This window comes from Rutilus rutilus (assembly GCF_951802725.1).
Source record: "Rutilus rutilus genome assembly, chromosome: 4".
Lineage (NCBI taxonomy): Eukaryota > Metazoa > Chordata > Actinopteri > Cypriniformes > Leuciscidae > Rutilus > Rutilus rutilus.
Genome location: NC_140212.1, coordinates 17,658,162 through 17,674,472, shown reverse-complemented (window position 1 = coordinate 17,674,472; position 16,311 = coordinate 17,658,162). Strand labels below are relative to the sequence as shown.

Sequence of the window (16,311 nt, the reverse complement as noted above, 5' to 3'; positions counted from 1 at the left end):
TCTCTTTGTACCGCCGTCTGGTCTTCAAAGCAAATCCGATATTCTTAGGACTCGGAAAACATCAAACTTCAGCAAACTGAATGACTGGCAGAAGGAAATGACTTTCATGCAAAATACGAGGAGAAAATGGATTGTGAATCGTCTTTCGCTACCAACGTACGCCTGCATGCAATTTCCAGCGTTGATTCCTTCAGTGTTTTTCAGCCAATCCTTTCTTCCTGGTCTGTGAGGGCCTGGTCGTTTCAAAAAGAACAGGGAAATGAAAGCTCTTTTTTTTTCCGGTTCTCAGAGTCCAGAGTAGGTTTTCAGGTTTTTTTTTATTTTTTTATTTCACTTATATCTCCCCACGTCACTGGCCATGAGTTTTCATGCTAATAAAGCACTCCATGCTTAATGTTGTGTTAACCGTCAGGAGCTTTTCGCAGCCATCGGTAAAACTGCTGCTGGAACAGGATGTGCCACTTTACATTAGCTTGAACGATCTCAACGGCTCGAGCGAACGCAGGTGCCGACTCTCCACCGCTGGTCAGGATGAACTCTTTCAGCTGAGGAGAAGATAAACAGTTTTCATTAACATGATAATCGTATTGTGTCTGATGGATCAGATATAGAGAGTTTTGTGAGTAAGTGGCACCTTCATCTCTGATAGTTAAACAGCGTCCGAATATACGACGCATTTACATGCAAATGCCTGACATGCAATTTAGCAGATAACAGTGATGTTTATGATAATGAGGAGTGGGAATGGATTTGAAGTAAACAGAATTATCTGTGTTGTTTTTGTGGAAGAGAAAGACACTTGGGTGTCTGTAAAAAAAAAAAAAGCCTCTAACATCAGTTACAAACATGAAAATCTCATTAAAAATCTCCATTTACCAAATAACACGTTACGAAAACGATTCCCAGGTCCTGAGGTCATGAGATCGACATGAACGAACATGCGCTGGGATTCAGTATTTAACCCGCTACTTTGGTCTTGAATAATTTCAAAATTGCTGTTCGTTGAAAAGAAACAAAACAATCAATTGAAACCTACAGCGTTCAAAGTATCACTGATCTAATGGTGAATCTGTGGATGAAGTGCTCTGACAGCAGCTGATTGTCAATGACAGTATGCTAATGCTCTGTTTAAGAAAACACTGAGGGGGTTCGTATTATCGCTGTGTGAATGATAAAATGTGGAAGGCGCAGTCAGCTGGATGAGAAAGTGCTGCGCTGCAGTGAGAAGCATCAGCAGTCTGTGTCCTCTGGGACTGAAGCTGAATGAATTTGAATAAGTGAATATACGTTCCATTTCCTGTAATATGGTTAAGCAGTTACATTGAGGAAATAACCCAACGAAACAGACCAGAGCACATTTCTGCAGGCTTCAAAGTTTACTTTTACTCATTTTCTCCATCTCAAGAATTTTGCTGACCAACGTTTCTTGTAAGTATTAATGTTCCACGAAGATTGGTCAATAGTTCATTAGTGCTTTAGATTGAATGGAGGTGTATAAGACTCAGGATGGTGTATAAATCCAGACTCACCTCATTCAACTCGGCCTCAGTGTTGAGAAACTCTGTCACGCCGCTGATTAATTTTGAGTTCATAAATAAAGCTTCTCCATACCTGCGAATGAGAGACATGGAGTTCAAGCTCTGTCATTAAAAACACTGGAGCACCATTTTAATGAGCTCAGTAGCAAACAAACACCAGCTGATATTTCCCATAATGCTCTCTGGTCCTCCAACCACAAACAAGAAATAACATTCACTAGTAAATATCTTATGAGCGTGCGAATGTAAAATTCATTTCAGGGACTGAGAGGAAGGTTAAAGTCACTGATAAACAGAGATGAATGAAGCTACATTCACCTGGAATTCAATATGTCCCACTTCTCACGGAAATATCTCCATGCTAAATGTCTTCCCAGCGGATTGCGGCCCACGTGTATGATGACATCGATCACGTCCTGATCCGGCACCAGGTCAGAGGTGAGGGACAGATTCAGGAGCCTGTGGACAACACAATAAACGAAAGACAATAAGTGAGGAATAATTGACAAGGCTGAATTATTTAAAATTAACATGTAATGTGGCCATGGTGTGGACTGTAAAACTTCATTAAGTGATTTTAAATCTTTATTAAACTAAATGTTTAGCACTTCATAAGCCCCATGGAGATTGCACTCTAATTAATTCCTGTGACACATACAAAACCCCGAAGTGGGCGGAGCTTAGCAGACGGTTACTTTGAAAAGAATGTGGTGAAGTGATATACAGTAACAGTGGATACAGAAAATAATTAACAATGAATGTGAATGTGTTTTGACCAAAATGATAATGCTCGGAAAAAATTGCGCTCTTATGCTAGGAAGGACTTGGCTCCAAAATATAATACTTGCCTTATTAATGGCTGCTATTTGACAAATACAGCTATTATCATGAACATTATCGTGTCTTTTCTAATTAAGTCATTCTAATCAATTTTGCTATCATTTCTATGCTAGTTTTAAGCTCGGGTAAATCTGAGATACAAAACACATTATTCTTCCCCGTTTTCATTAAAGACAGCCACTGACAGGCCTGGCGAAACACAATTATTCAAATATGTTCTCAATACTGTGAGTCAGCATCTTCAAAAAGTAATTAACCTGAGAAGCCCAAATCAAATGCAGATAGACCCATTCGATTGAAATTGGTGCAAAATGTCAAGTAGATGAAAAAGGAAGAAATAGGAAATGAGGTGTTACACATAAAGACGCTTCTACGGTGCACAAGTTTTCAATTTGCAATAACAAGTGGGGTAATTGCTTCATGTGGTTTGGTCTCTTATTTCAGTTCAACTGCTCTTTTGGGCTTTTGACTTTCTTTCTTTCGTCGAGTCATTTGTGGCACCTTTTCACAAACACCCTGGAGATTATCGCCACGGTGACAAACACATCTGTGTGCGGACGGCAGCTTCACAGCTCGCAAACGTGACATTCTGCTTCCTCTGTGGACAAGTGTGAACGCTTTCAGAAGAGTTTCTTTGCTGTGCTAATTCTACAATCACTTTTATAAGTTCAGATCAGCATGTTTATTTTAGCATACTACTGTCTTGAGTATACAGTATGTACACTGTGCACAGTATGAACATTTTCTATATGTGAAGGATACCTACATTTACCGAAATACAGTATACAACCAGAGCACACTATGTGTAATACTGTATCCCACAATGCAATGAGCTTGAACTGACCATCCATTCCTAGTGTTTATACGTCTTTGTTGATCCTGGAACAACATTCCAATCAACCAATCAGATTTGAGGGACAAGTTTACAGTTTGTCAAGTTCAGGCTTACAACCAGGGTGACATGTAGGTGCTTCTACATCAGTGTTATTCACCTGTCAGATCCCTTTCCCTCTGATTTTAGGGATAACTTATGCGTAGGCTTAGGTTTAGGGGTGAGGATATGGTTAGGATTTAATTTTCAAACAGGAATGTTGTTCCAGGATGAACTGAATATGTTGACCCAGGAACAAGCCTAACTCTGCAAAATTAGGACGTGCCATAATTTACAATATTTTACATAAAAAAAAAAAAAAAAAAGTATACTGTAGACAGTTCACAGTATTCAGTAGGGGTGGCACGGTACATGAAAAAACATCCGAACCGTTCGGTTCGCTTGTCTCGGTTCGGTGCGTGTGTGCGTCGCACGGTTCGACTTCGACGCATGTGCAATGTAGCCTCGTGCCCGTGCTAATACAATGCTAAATCATAAATCAGATGTATGTAGAATAACATTATGATGTCCAGCAATCGATTTAAATAGTACACTGGGTTTACTTAGACATTTAATGAGATCTACTCCACTATGTTGTTTTTTCACGTGAATAAATACATAGTTCGACTGTTTCACAAATGTAGCCTACTTCAATGGTCCAGTGGCAGAACTCTTGCCAAGCGTGTCATAGGTTCATCAAAACCGATTATGTTTATCAGTGGTTGTATATCAAGCAGGGACAGATTTGTGTGAATTTTGCTTTGTGATTTCACCGGAACGAATAGAGTCTCCTCAACGGATTGAAGCGCGCGTCCGAGTGAAGACTGTTATAAAAAATAACAACAAGAACCGTACAGAACCGAAAACCGTGACCCTAAAACCGCGATACGAACCGAACCGTGGGTTTTGTGAACCGTGCCACCCCTAGTATTCAATAAGCAGTACGCTACGTTATTTTCATTCAGTCTCTAAGGCTGCACAACATCTCTAGTTTAGCAGTCAGAGCAGAGGTGAGATCAGCAAACACACACACACACGCACACACACAAATTCCAGTAGCGGAGAGAAATTGTATTCAGCCCACTAGATCACAAAAAACTAATATTGGAGGAGGGGGATACAATTTACTTCATGCCATAGAAATCAATACTAAACACAGAGTCCATACACCCCATCCTTCAGACTCAGTGATTGAAGCACGTTTACTAGCTCACTCCAAACACAGACCAGTTTTCTCTGCGGTAGATTAAATATCAAAAACACACACACTCTCACACACAGCTCATCTGGGACGAGGGGCTTTGCTTGTGCATGCTGTGTGAAATTTAAGTGCGTCTAAAATCAGTGAACTGCTGCTAGAGGTCCTGTCGTTTAAGTCCAACACTAGAGCAAAGGTGGCCGTCTGAATGCTGCAGTAGTCATGAAATATTTTAAATATCTTACGTGACACTAAAACAAATATCAGAAATGAGAGATATTTGAAGCACATAAACAACTATGCAACGATGACTAATAGTGCGCTACATGCACAGAGATGGTAAAAACCTCCAAAAAAGTTCCAAAATTCTCAGAGGACAGTCAAGAGCTGCTGTTTTTTTCTGTGAGATGATATAAATTCAGCTACAGGTTCTTCACACATCATGCTAACACCATGCAGTGTAGCAATAGGTGCCAGTTTCTAATTAGCATGTGAGTGTTGCTAGCGCCTGCTTTTTTTCTAGCAATGATGTCTGGCACTTTCAACACCATCACATCACTATTGCTGCTCTCACCCCACATCATTTGCTAATATTCAGAATATTTTCTAGTTTTCTTGGCCTTTTCTTTGCAGTTTTCTCAAAAAAGCTTCTACCATTTGTGTTTTTGGAAAATGGGAAACCACCTTAAGCAGATGCAAACTACCAGCCAAGATGGTCTAGCAAAGGGATTCTACACTCTGACCGTCAGTGAAATTAAATGAAAATTATAATTCCAGTCCTAATCAAACACACTTGATCAAAGTGATCAAGGTCTTCAGGATTACTGGAAAGTTCCAGGCATGTGGGTTTGATCAAGGTTGGAGCTAAAGTCTGCAGGAAAGTGGACCTCGAAGGCCAGACTTGACAATCCCTGGTCTAGCAGCTCTAGTTATCTGTTATCTGTGTGTTTAGTTTAGTTTTTGGACTTTTGCCCTGCGTCTCAATGTCCATACTATCCATCCTAACGTATGTGAGATTAAAATAAGTGTGTCCCAAAGCATAGTATGGTCTACTATTTCCGGTGGATTTTCGAAGTGTGGATCCGTGCTCACTATAAAGGTTAATATTACCCACAACTCATTGGGCTTTGGAGGAGGAACTACAAACATGAGTAAAAAGTGTTCAAAACTACAAAACATGGCGGATATGCGCGACCGACGGTGAGAGGTTTAGATAAAGGTTTGAGTGACTAATCAAAGTTTAACCTCATAAAAAAATATTTCTTTAATGTTATCCGTGTTATATTTCCAGAGGTGTAAAGTTCAGGTTCAGAAAGTAAAAGTCCTCTACAGTATTTTGTTCCAGTCACCTGGATTTGCTAATTAGCACAATTTTTCAGCCAGGAGATAGAACTAATTAGTGAAATCTGGGTGAATTCATTGGTGCAATAAACATATGGCAGGACTTCTACTTTCTGACCCCTGGACTTTACACCTCAATATATTTCATCTGCAACAACAATGTGGACTTTTATAAACATCCGTTTGGCCATTTGCTTTTAAATGCATCATTATGCATTAATATGAGGAGAGTTCTCTGCATGAAAGACTGCGACTGCAGATCAACCAATGCATTCTCATCCTAGGGCGTCATATACTGACACTTTTGACATTTCGTCTACATCCAACGCACATGGCACCCTTTAGCGTCAATATGACACGCACAGAGCTTTGTTCGGTTATGGGTAGGTTTAGGTCTGGGGTAGGGTTAGGGTTAGACCGCTAGGAGGCGCCTTCTGGCCCATATCTATCTGCGTCTCATATTGACGCTAAAGGGTGCCATGTGCGTTGGATGTAGACGAAATGTCAAAAGTGTCAGTATATGACGCCTTGGGATGAGATCGGGCTGGATCAACGTGTGATTTTATGATGATTGAAGATCATGATTGACAGGCTAGTTTACTGTGACAGGATGCGACACAGAGCAACCGTTAAAGACGCAATCGTATGACGTGATAGTACGTTCCAAAGCTTGTCTACTCTCCTGCTATACACTCAAAAGTATATACTTTTTCTTCACAAAAAGAGTACATACTTTTAGGGTGTAGTATAAGTAAGCGAATTGAGACGCAGCAGTAGTTTCCATTCACTAGTTCCTGTTTTCCTTTGTTCAGTTTTCCCGCTTCTCCTTGGTTGTCATGGTAACTAATATGATTTGCCATCACATTCAGCTGTGTCGTCGTTGATCACCTCGTTTGCCTGTGTATTTAAGTTCCTGTGATTCAGTTAAATTTGTCTGGTCTTGTCTGTGTTATGCTGAAGCTACCCTATGTTTGAATTACCTGTGTATTGAATTTAAGCCTTTTGGAATCGTCATCTTTGTGCGTTTATACTGTATACTGTGACAGTAGGAGAGGAAGAATGGTCTAAACTTGCTAAATCATCCAAATTAGACCCTATACTGACTAAGCTATTGAAAGGAATGCTGCCAGAAGTTGTAGATCCTCTTCTTAATATTAATTATTTATTCATCTTGTCATTAGGATATGTCCCAAAAACGTTCAAGCTGGCTGTAATTAAGCATCTTATTAAAAGAATATAGCCGCAAGCAGTAATTAACAGGGTTCAAGCGTTTTAAGACCTTTATGCCATCTGTGCTGTTAGGGTTTATGTCGACCTGAAATATAGGGCTGACACCATCAAATATGCACAAAAAAGAATATGCTAAAATGCACATACAGAAAAGAAAGGCTTGAACAATAATACTTGATACACAAAGCATGCTTAAACACACACATACACGTGCACACATATTTTGTTGTAGATACAGATATTTGGAATAAATAATGGCTAAAAAATGTATACTGCAAGTCCTGTTTGTATAACACCATTTTCAGGTTTCACATTACTCAAAGTGTAGCACTATTGTCAAAACTGAGAGCTCAATACAAATGAAGTGATAAACTTTGACAAAATGTGATTGGGTTATAATAGTGATTTTATAATGTCTTAATATGAATACAAAATCAAAACCTGTGAAAAGAACTAAATTAGTGAGTACAATGGCAAAATTACGATTATAACCAGCAGATGGCAGCAGAGGACCACTCATTGGCTCACTTTAATTTTAAAAGGGGTTTGTTTCCAACAGTAATCTCCACTAAAACAAGGCAATTTTCCATGTTAACTCCATTAAGCATGCTTACACACACACACACACACACACACACACACACACACACACACAAAGACAAATATGTTTTCAATGTTATTGGGCAAATGGCCTATGAGGAGTATGAAAAAGTAGATTTTTTTGAAAATCCAAGATGGCAAATGTGCATACCGGAAATGAAATCGAAGATATATGTTTTGATCATCTTGAGCCAAAGATTCCAATGGCATAAGGCTCAGTATTAGTTTAGAGTTTAACCAATAGCAGTGCTATTGTCAAGCCTAGCTCATTAGAGTTTGATTAAAGGCCAAGACAAGAAGAGGGTCGACCATAGAAATTGCGGCCATAGTTGGCTTTGGGAAATGCAACCCTGGTCTCAACTACAACTCAACTACAAATCAGAAGGAAGGGTGCATTATATTTCAAGCTTCAACATCAACCCTTAGTCAATCTCTAACATCTAAACGGAACCCATCAATCACACTGGTTGAAAGGAATGTTGATCCAGAAACACATACAATACTACTTGATAAGTTACCATCAGAAGCACGTGGCCTTCAAGAGTTTGTATTGTAGGAGAATGCTGGAGGTTCCTGCAGAGGATTTTGTATTCATGGTTCAGCTGCCTGACTTTTAGATGTTGTATCTAGGTGTACTGTGTATGACACCCGAGTCATGGATCACTGAGAGCTTGTAATGCTCATTGATTTTAGCTTCAAGGAATGAAATTAGCACAATACAAAAAAAATAAAAAGGTTCCCTGCTGACCGTAATTTGATAAGAAGTATTTTAACAGGAAGATGCCTGGATGTAATGAATGGAAATGTGTGCTTGTTAAGTGTGGCACTATTTATATTCTTCCTCTAGCAAGGTCAACCACATCCCTTTAACAGACTCATGCTGAAGATTCCCACGGAAATTAACCTGTTGAGTGCTGAACACTCACTGCAGAGAGGGGTCAGGGTGGGTCTCTTTATATGGGCAAGTTTCTTTCTCTCATATCATCTATAAAACAATGACCAAATGCAACTGAATAAATGGAGATGTCAAACCCACAGTGAATCCGAAGAGAACTGCTTCAAAATATGTGTGGGCTGTGAGATCCTCGTCTGGGCTGGACAGGGTGTAATCCGTCACCGTCCTCATCCAACTATTGAGTCGGGAGAGGATTTAAGGCACCATGGAGACTTGTGGGAAAAGCCCCTATGGCAGCCATTGTTTTTACAGCCCTGTCAGAGGAGTGAGTGCAGCTCTGCTGGTGTGAGCGACATGATGTGGTGGAAGGGATTGAATCGGATTACTTCATGAGGTACAGCAGACTACAAACAGAGTTATAGTCAGAGGAGTGTCGTACATCCTCCAGAGACTTACAGATACTTCTTGCTATCAATAGAATGGCAATTTGGAAGATTTGTTTTAGATGCTAAACCTTCCCGCTAAGACTGATTGAACAATGTGTTATGCTCCGGTAACTTGTTATTTGAATTTCTTTGCTTCATCATGTTATTGTCAATGAGTTGGTAAGAGTGTCGATTGACCTGTTGAGCAAGAAGATGTTGTCACTGCAGGTCAAGGCCTCCAGAAGAACCTTCTTCTCAGAGATGGCTGTAGAAGAATGAAACTTCATCCAGATAAACTCCCACACGTCCTCATCCATCAGAGACACGCCTGTGCAGTACACAATGTCCCGCACATTAGGTGGAATCCTGTGGGACAGAAGATTGAAATATCTGATTGAAGTCACAAGCTGAATTCACATTCATGTTTGGATATTTTGAGGTAAACATTCACAGCTAGTAAATGATATCATTAGCATTTAAATACATGTAACATGTACAACTGTATTGATGGGGTCAAAAACTTTAAAGGGGGGTGAAACACTCAGTTTCAGTCAATCTCATGTTAATCTTGAATACCTATAGAGTAGTATTGCATCCTTCATATCTCCAAAAAGTCTTTAGTTTTATGATATTTATAAAAGAAAGATAGGCTGTACCGAGTCTTTCCGGAAAAAACCGAGCGGCTGGAGGCGTGCCGTGTGGGCTGGAGCTAAAGAATCCTGACGCGCCGTTAGCTAACAACACACTGACATTTGAAGCAGTTTTACTCACCGCCTGCGGTTCCAACGCACGACCGTGAACCTTTATCGTTGGGACTGCTCCATCCTTAAGCATTAGACGATCTGCAAATGCAGCCCAGCCAATGACTTCCCTAAAGCCGAGCACAGCGCTTTGATGGGCGTACTGCTTTCGCTCTCTCGCTCTGGTCTACAGGTGCGCGCGCGCCCTTCCGGGAGAAGTGCCCTTAGGACCCGTATAAGGAAATTCCGCCGCATCTGACGTCACACACGCCCATACTCGAAAAAAACTTTCCGAAACTTGTGACAAACCGGAAGGAGTATTTTTGGCACAGAAATACTCCATCAAACGTACAACTTAATTTTTTAAACTTTGTCCATGTTTAGCATGGGAATCCAACTCTTTAACAGTGTAAAAAACTCAGTATGCATGAAATAGCATTTCACCCCCCCCTTTAATAGAAAACAAAAATTTACTTTTAAAGTCCAGAGAAAATAGTGACAGATTGCGATACATTGATTGGAATATATGCACACTCAATGGTGCTTGCTTGTTCATTAAACATTCACTGATGTTTACATTAGATTCACATGGCAGATCACATTGTGCACACACCTAATTCTTGTTCTAATTCCTGATAAATACATTTTCCCGAAGAGAGATTTTTTCTAAAACAGCAACAATTTGTTTAGTCCTCATGGTTGTTCAAAGATAACAGGTCACAAGTCAATGTTTCACCTCAGAATCAATGAAAAACAGTGTGAGTGTATTTTTGCATGTTTTTATTTGTACGCTTATGTGAGAATTTGAGGTGTCTTTTGCGGTTTCTTCTTTCCGCTCAAATTGTCTGTTGTCTATAATTTTAAATAAAAGATTTAAGATTTCAAATGGACCACTTTGGCTCAAGTGGTCTTCTGCTATCTGCAATCACAGCAAGAAATGTTCATAATAACACACCAGCTGATCTAATTTGATGATATTTTCTAAAGTTAATCATTTAAGTGGGTAAGATTGGACCCAAATCATCCCAGCAGGCCTCCCAAAGTGAGTCACAATGCAATATATATATAGTCTAGAGATATACAGGTCATAAATAACCCCTGAATGGGCCCATAATATCATCTGGTTATATATCTCAGAAAAGAATAACAGTCTACAGTAGAAGAACTCAGAAAGAAAAGTCTCTCAGGCTGTGAGACGATGCATGTAATATTCGTACAGAAAGAAGAAATAATATTAAACCTCTGGAGGAGCTGTGGCGATACAGTGACTGAACTTTTGATTTGCTCAAACAAAGCGCAATAAAGACCTGCTGATTCTGGATGAGCCGTCGGAGCCTCTGGGAGTTTTCAATGTAGCAATACAGAGAACGGCACATTCAGTAAGATATAAAATCATGTCACATCCAATTGGAGCGTATAGACTGAAATTTCCGCACCTGTGAAGGTGATGTCTTGTTTATGACTGCCACTGACAGGAAGTCTAAGCGAATTCAGAAACGCAGTTAAACAATAATATTTGTGCCGTTCCGTTAGCTGCCTTTATATCTGGAAAATTCATGACTTATTCAATATTTTCAGAATGAAAATGGTAGAGAACACAATCCATCAATCTAGTTTTTACTTCTGATATTATAACATGAATATAATGGTTTTCTGTATAATGTGGCTGTTTGGAGGCAACACATTTATAATATAAGACCTTATTTGTCTGTGAGACACTTGTGTTCTTGAAACAATGTACAAAGTTTGTGTATTTTACAATGTTTGAGACTTTATTGTTTCAAATAGAGACTAAATAGCATCTATATGAAGTACTATAAAAAAAAATAAAAAAAAAACATAGCTGCTTCAGTTTCCCTCGACAGAAGCGTCTGACTTTATTTTCAGCCCCGTCTTCTTTTCTCAGTCTGTGGTATCTTGTTTTTAATCAATAAAGCACATGAGGAGGTTTTGTCAGAGTTTGTCTTTGGCTTCGCAGTGATCTGAAGCCTTTCTTTGCAGCTCATAAACTCTGCTGGGTCATTCCTGTGACATTATCATCACCTAAACCATAAAAAGACATAAAGGTCAACGCATTCCTCTTTTATGTGCTGCTTATCCCTGAATATCAAACTGAACAGATTCTTTGTATTATCCCAGCAGGACTAGAGGTCATTTTTGAAGAAAGGACAATGAAGGACACATCTGGCAGATCCAAACGTCTGCTGTCAGGTTAGATGAAAACGGCACAATTTGAAAGACAATTAAGAACAGTTAAGGCACATTAAATAAAATACTAAATTAGTCAAAATTATAATAGTATCAAAAGTATGCTAAAACTAATAACATAAAACAGTCGAGAAGAAAGGCAGCAACTCTAGCAGATGCATTTCAGAAATAATTTCTTTTCATCTGTTGACTTGACAGTCGTACATGAGAAACTAAAGCATTTTAGGTGCCTTTCATGAACTCTAACTCTCTGTCAGAGAATTAAACTAAGCTGTCCACATGATGATACGTCTATCAGGAGGGATTGTTCAGTACAGAGACTTCCTGTCAGTTCAGACACGATCAGAAACCTCACACTAGACTCCACGGGGTAATAATTACAGAGCCACTGCCAGAGCAATTGAGCCGTTTCAGGGCAAAAGAGTGGAAAATCTTTGACTGAGCAGGTCAAACACTGGCTGAATACAACTGTGTGTGTATTTCACATGTTGAAAGCAAGAATATAGACAAAAAAGCTCTTAAACAGAGCAATCTGCTGCTATCAGAGAAGCTCGTGTCATGTAAGAGACCTCAACAAGTCATTAAAAGCACATTATGTGAAGTCAAGGTCAATATGTGACACATTATATGTGTAATAAAGCATCCGTGTGTGTATTTAAGGTCTATCTGTCAATTTAAAGGCACAGTTGTGAAGTCAGCAAGCAAATATCCAATGTATTTGAGGTTGCTAATGTGTGATGAACTGTGTGTGTGGTCTTCTTTCATGTGTTTGTAGGCGTGCGGCCAACTCTTTGGCTCAAGAACAAAAAAAGTTTTCTTAAAAACTGGGCAAACACAATATCTTGTGCATGGTAAAACCATTTCTTCAGACACACAAACACAATCCTGTTTATTCTCCATTGTGGCCATTAGTGCCTGCCGGAGGGCTGGTGTGTTTGACAGTGTGATACTGCATACATGCATGTGAACATTGCTGTGGGCAGCAGGGAAAACAAATCAGACTGTGTGTTTCCATGGACACTTGGAATAAAGCTCCTACTGTATGAATGTTGGCAGGGTTGAGGAGCAGGACATATTGATCAGACCTCAAAGTGTCCACACACACCACACTCCTTCCAGCACTGTGCCTCAATATTATTGCAGAAATGTAATGTGCGTTTGACCAAATCGAAAAGGACAACTGTGGCTGTCACTGTTTCTCAATGATCTTTTTTTTTTTTGTTCATGTACTTTTTCTTAAGTTGAAAAGCAAATGCTAATTTGAGGCAACACCAGGTTTCCTGCAGGACTATGTTTATGCAGCGGTGCACCAAATCACAAAAAAAGGCCAAATAACATGCTAAATATACTATTTTTTTCTTATTATTTTTTACATTTAAATGGTATTTTTAAAACAAGTCAAGTTGTTAACTGTTAGTATGTTGGGCTAATTCAGTGAATCTGAGTTATCTGATTTAATCTATGGTTTACACCAGGGTTTCTCAAACTCGGTCCTGGAGGGCCACTGTCCTGCACAGTTTAGCTCCAACCCTGATCAAACACACCTGAGCAAGCTAATCAATGTCTTCAGGATCACTAGACACTCACAGCTAGGTGTGTTTGATCAGGGTTGGAGCTAAACTGTGCAGGACAGTGGCCCTCCAGGACCGAGTTTAAGAAACCCTGGTTTACACTAACTAATTTGAGAAAAAGTTTACAGAAGAGCTACCTCAAAACAGGAATTAATTGAAACCTTGAACTTCATTATCGCGTTTAGCTATACGTTTGGATTTGTGTCAAGAAGGGAATCACTGGACTTGAATAAAAGCTGTTATGGTACAGTATGTGTTTGTCACACTGTGAATTTGCTCACCTGTTCTTGTTGCTGGAAATCCAGTCTGAAATGAGAGTCACAGCCTGGCGGTGACAGTGTTTGCTTCCAAAACTGCAGGCCAGCATGATCACCTCTCTCTGCAACTCTCTGAGGAGGAAAGAGGGAAGGATACCAGCAGGGAAGAACAGCAGCAGGAAGTTAAAGATGGAGGAAAGGGAAAAATGAAAAATTAAATACATGTCATTCTCATCTCTGAGGTGGAAAATGTCTGACTTAAAATGTCGGTGTCCTTACTTAGACTACATATAAGTTTATAACTGTAATACATAATTCAAGAAAGATGAAACTCAAGACTCACTCGGCCTGATAAGCCGCCTGCATGAAGGAGCCGTCAGGGGAAGTGCTTGGCCAGCCCAGCTTGTGATACTTTGGTTCCACCTGTCTTAGAACATAGTCCTGATGAACAAAACAAAAAGTAAAGCACAGGGAGTTATTAAAGCAAAACAATACAACAAAAAATCAAACCAAGAAATATAATAAAACACAAGTTAAGCAAAATCCAAACAGTGGGTCAGTGGTTGCCATGTTGAGACCAGGATTTAAATTTCCCTTGAAATAACAGTATGTTGTACTCATATTTGTACTTTGTAAATGTATAAAACTCACTCCCGAATACATCCAGACCATTTATGAAAACTAAGCAGCAAAAAATGGGTCATTCAGAAATGTTTTATGAACTAGCTTTCAGCTTTAAAAAATATTAGAATATTTACATAATTAACTGTCTGGCCAAATAATTGTACAACATTTGACTAACAGAAGCTGCTGAGTCCTTGTTAAAAGAGAACGAGAGAGAATGTTGATTCAAACTGAATATATTGTGTTGTTTTGTAATGTTTATACAGTTCATACACGGTGTGTGTGTGTGTGTGTGTGTGTGCATGAGGGAAATGTAACAGCAGGTGATGTCATGGCTAATTTAGCATGACTTCTCTCCTTCATGCCCTCTTACTGAGATGAGTGAATGATCACAATTAGACCCTGCTATGCTGCAATTCAATTCTTAACACACACACACTTACACGGATAAAAGCACATACAGTAAAACACTGGGACAGCGGTAGAGGACATTGTTTTCCATAATGTGGTGAACCGTACAAATGATCAGGTGTGTTTGTCAAGCTGTAACTACAAACATTGAGTGATGTGTTATAGTTTTGCCAAAAGAGTAATCTCAGTTTGACAATTAGTGACGCAGCACGCACGCGCACACACACACACACACACACACACACACACACACACACACACACACACACACACACACACACACACACACACACACACACACACACACACACACACACACACACACTGGTTTGGACTGACGGATGAGACACCTGGTCACATGATTTGAAGGCACCCGACTAATTTGCTCCAGCTGTTTCCTGTCTTGCATTACATGCTAAACATCTGCTCTGTCTCACAGTAAACACAATAAATGAGAGTTACAGAGAGAAGACACTATTAAATTCATCACACACTCATTGCAGACACAAAAGGGTCGTCCATTACAGAGGAGGGGCAGAAATGACTCATGCGCACTGAGGGATTGTGGGTAGGCGTGTGAATGCTACTCTGAATAACAAAGTGATAAATGAATATGAAAGCAAGAGGACAAGTAAGACAGAAGAAACAGAGAGACTGTCTCACTCTGTCATCATGATGTTCAGAATGAAATACTAGCATACTGCACATTATACACTGCATATTATTTATAAAAACAGAATTTGTTTTATATATTGTGCTTATTCTGTAAAAATTTACATTTCTCATTCTGATCAAATAACGTATCTAGGAGAAGCAGATAAAAATGACAGTTGATATTGTGCAGGTTTCATTCGTCACACGGGAAATGGAAGATTGAGTCAAGTGCACTGCATTGTGGGAAACAGTATTCAGTACACAGTGCCCTCATTATATACTTGCAGAAGCTCATCTGGGAATTCCACACACATGCGCTCTATTGCACACTATTCACAACATGCATATGGTTTACTGAAGAATAGGATGATATGGTAGTACGTTATTCTCAACATATAGCCATTAAAACACAACCTATGGTGGAAATCTCCCTGTTTTTCACACCAGTTTCTAAAACAGGCATTGTGCCTGAAACATTGCGGCCTGTTGTGGAATAATGATCAGAGGAAGTCTTAAGTTCGATCTGTCGAGTCATCTGAGACGTGCTGCTAGATATCAGCTGTGTCTTTCCTATTGCACTAGTCAAGGTTAAAATCCAACACACACCAAAGATCAGACTCACGCTGAACAGGCTGTGGTCTTCAGTGCGGTCCAGGAGTTTGTCCAGCTGGTAAAGAGCTCGACTAGCAGCGTGCCAGGGCAGAAACTCGCTCTCCTGAGACAAATATGAGATCATCTGCAGGGGGACGTTTTGGGGCAAATACCCCGCTCTAGAGAGGAGAAAGAGAGTAGGAGGATAAGACACTAGCAACACATTTAAAGAATATTTCCCCTTTGGTAGGCACATCGTTAACATTTGATTACAAACAGTTCATTTTGTTCATCATCATTCGTTTAGAATACCTGCC

The 16,311-nt window shown here is 39.7% G+C and overlaps 1 protein-coding gene across 1 annotated transcript in view; it reads right to left on the bottom strand.

The window, feature by feature from the left end:
- Positions 1-307: 307 nt before the first annotated feature.
- The window catches only part of LOC311288700 (thyrotropin-releasing hormone-degrading ectoenzyme-like), a 137,794-nt gene continuing 121,790 nt past the window's right edge, over positions 308-16,311 (bottom strand). Inside the window, exons 13-19 of the mRNA XM_084406227.1 lie at positions 16,026-16,173; positions 14,058-14,155; positions 13,739-13,846; positions 9,137-9,304; positions 1,857-1,997; positions 1,530-1,611; positions 308-545 (exon numbers count right to left, since the gene is read on the bottom strand). Coding sequence (XP_084262353.1) covers positions 402-545; positions 1,530-1,611; positions 1,857-1,997; positions 9,137-9,304; positions 13,739-13,846; positions 14,058-14,155; positions 16,026-16,173 — 889 coding nt within the window. The 3' untranslated portion in view covers positions 308-401. The remainder of the gene's footprint in view (positions 546-1,529; positions 1,612-1,856; positions 1,998-9,136; positions 9,305-13,738; positions 13,847-14,057; positions 14,156-16,025; positions 16,174-16,311) is intronic.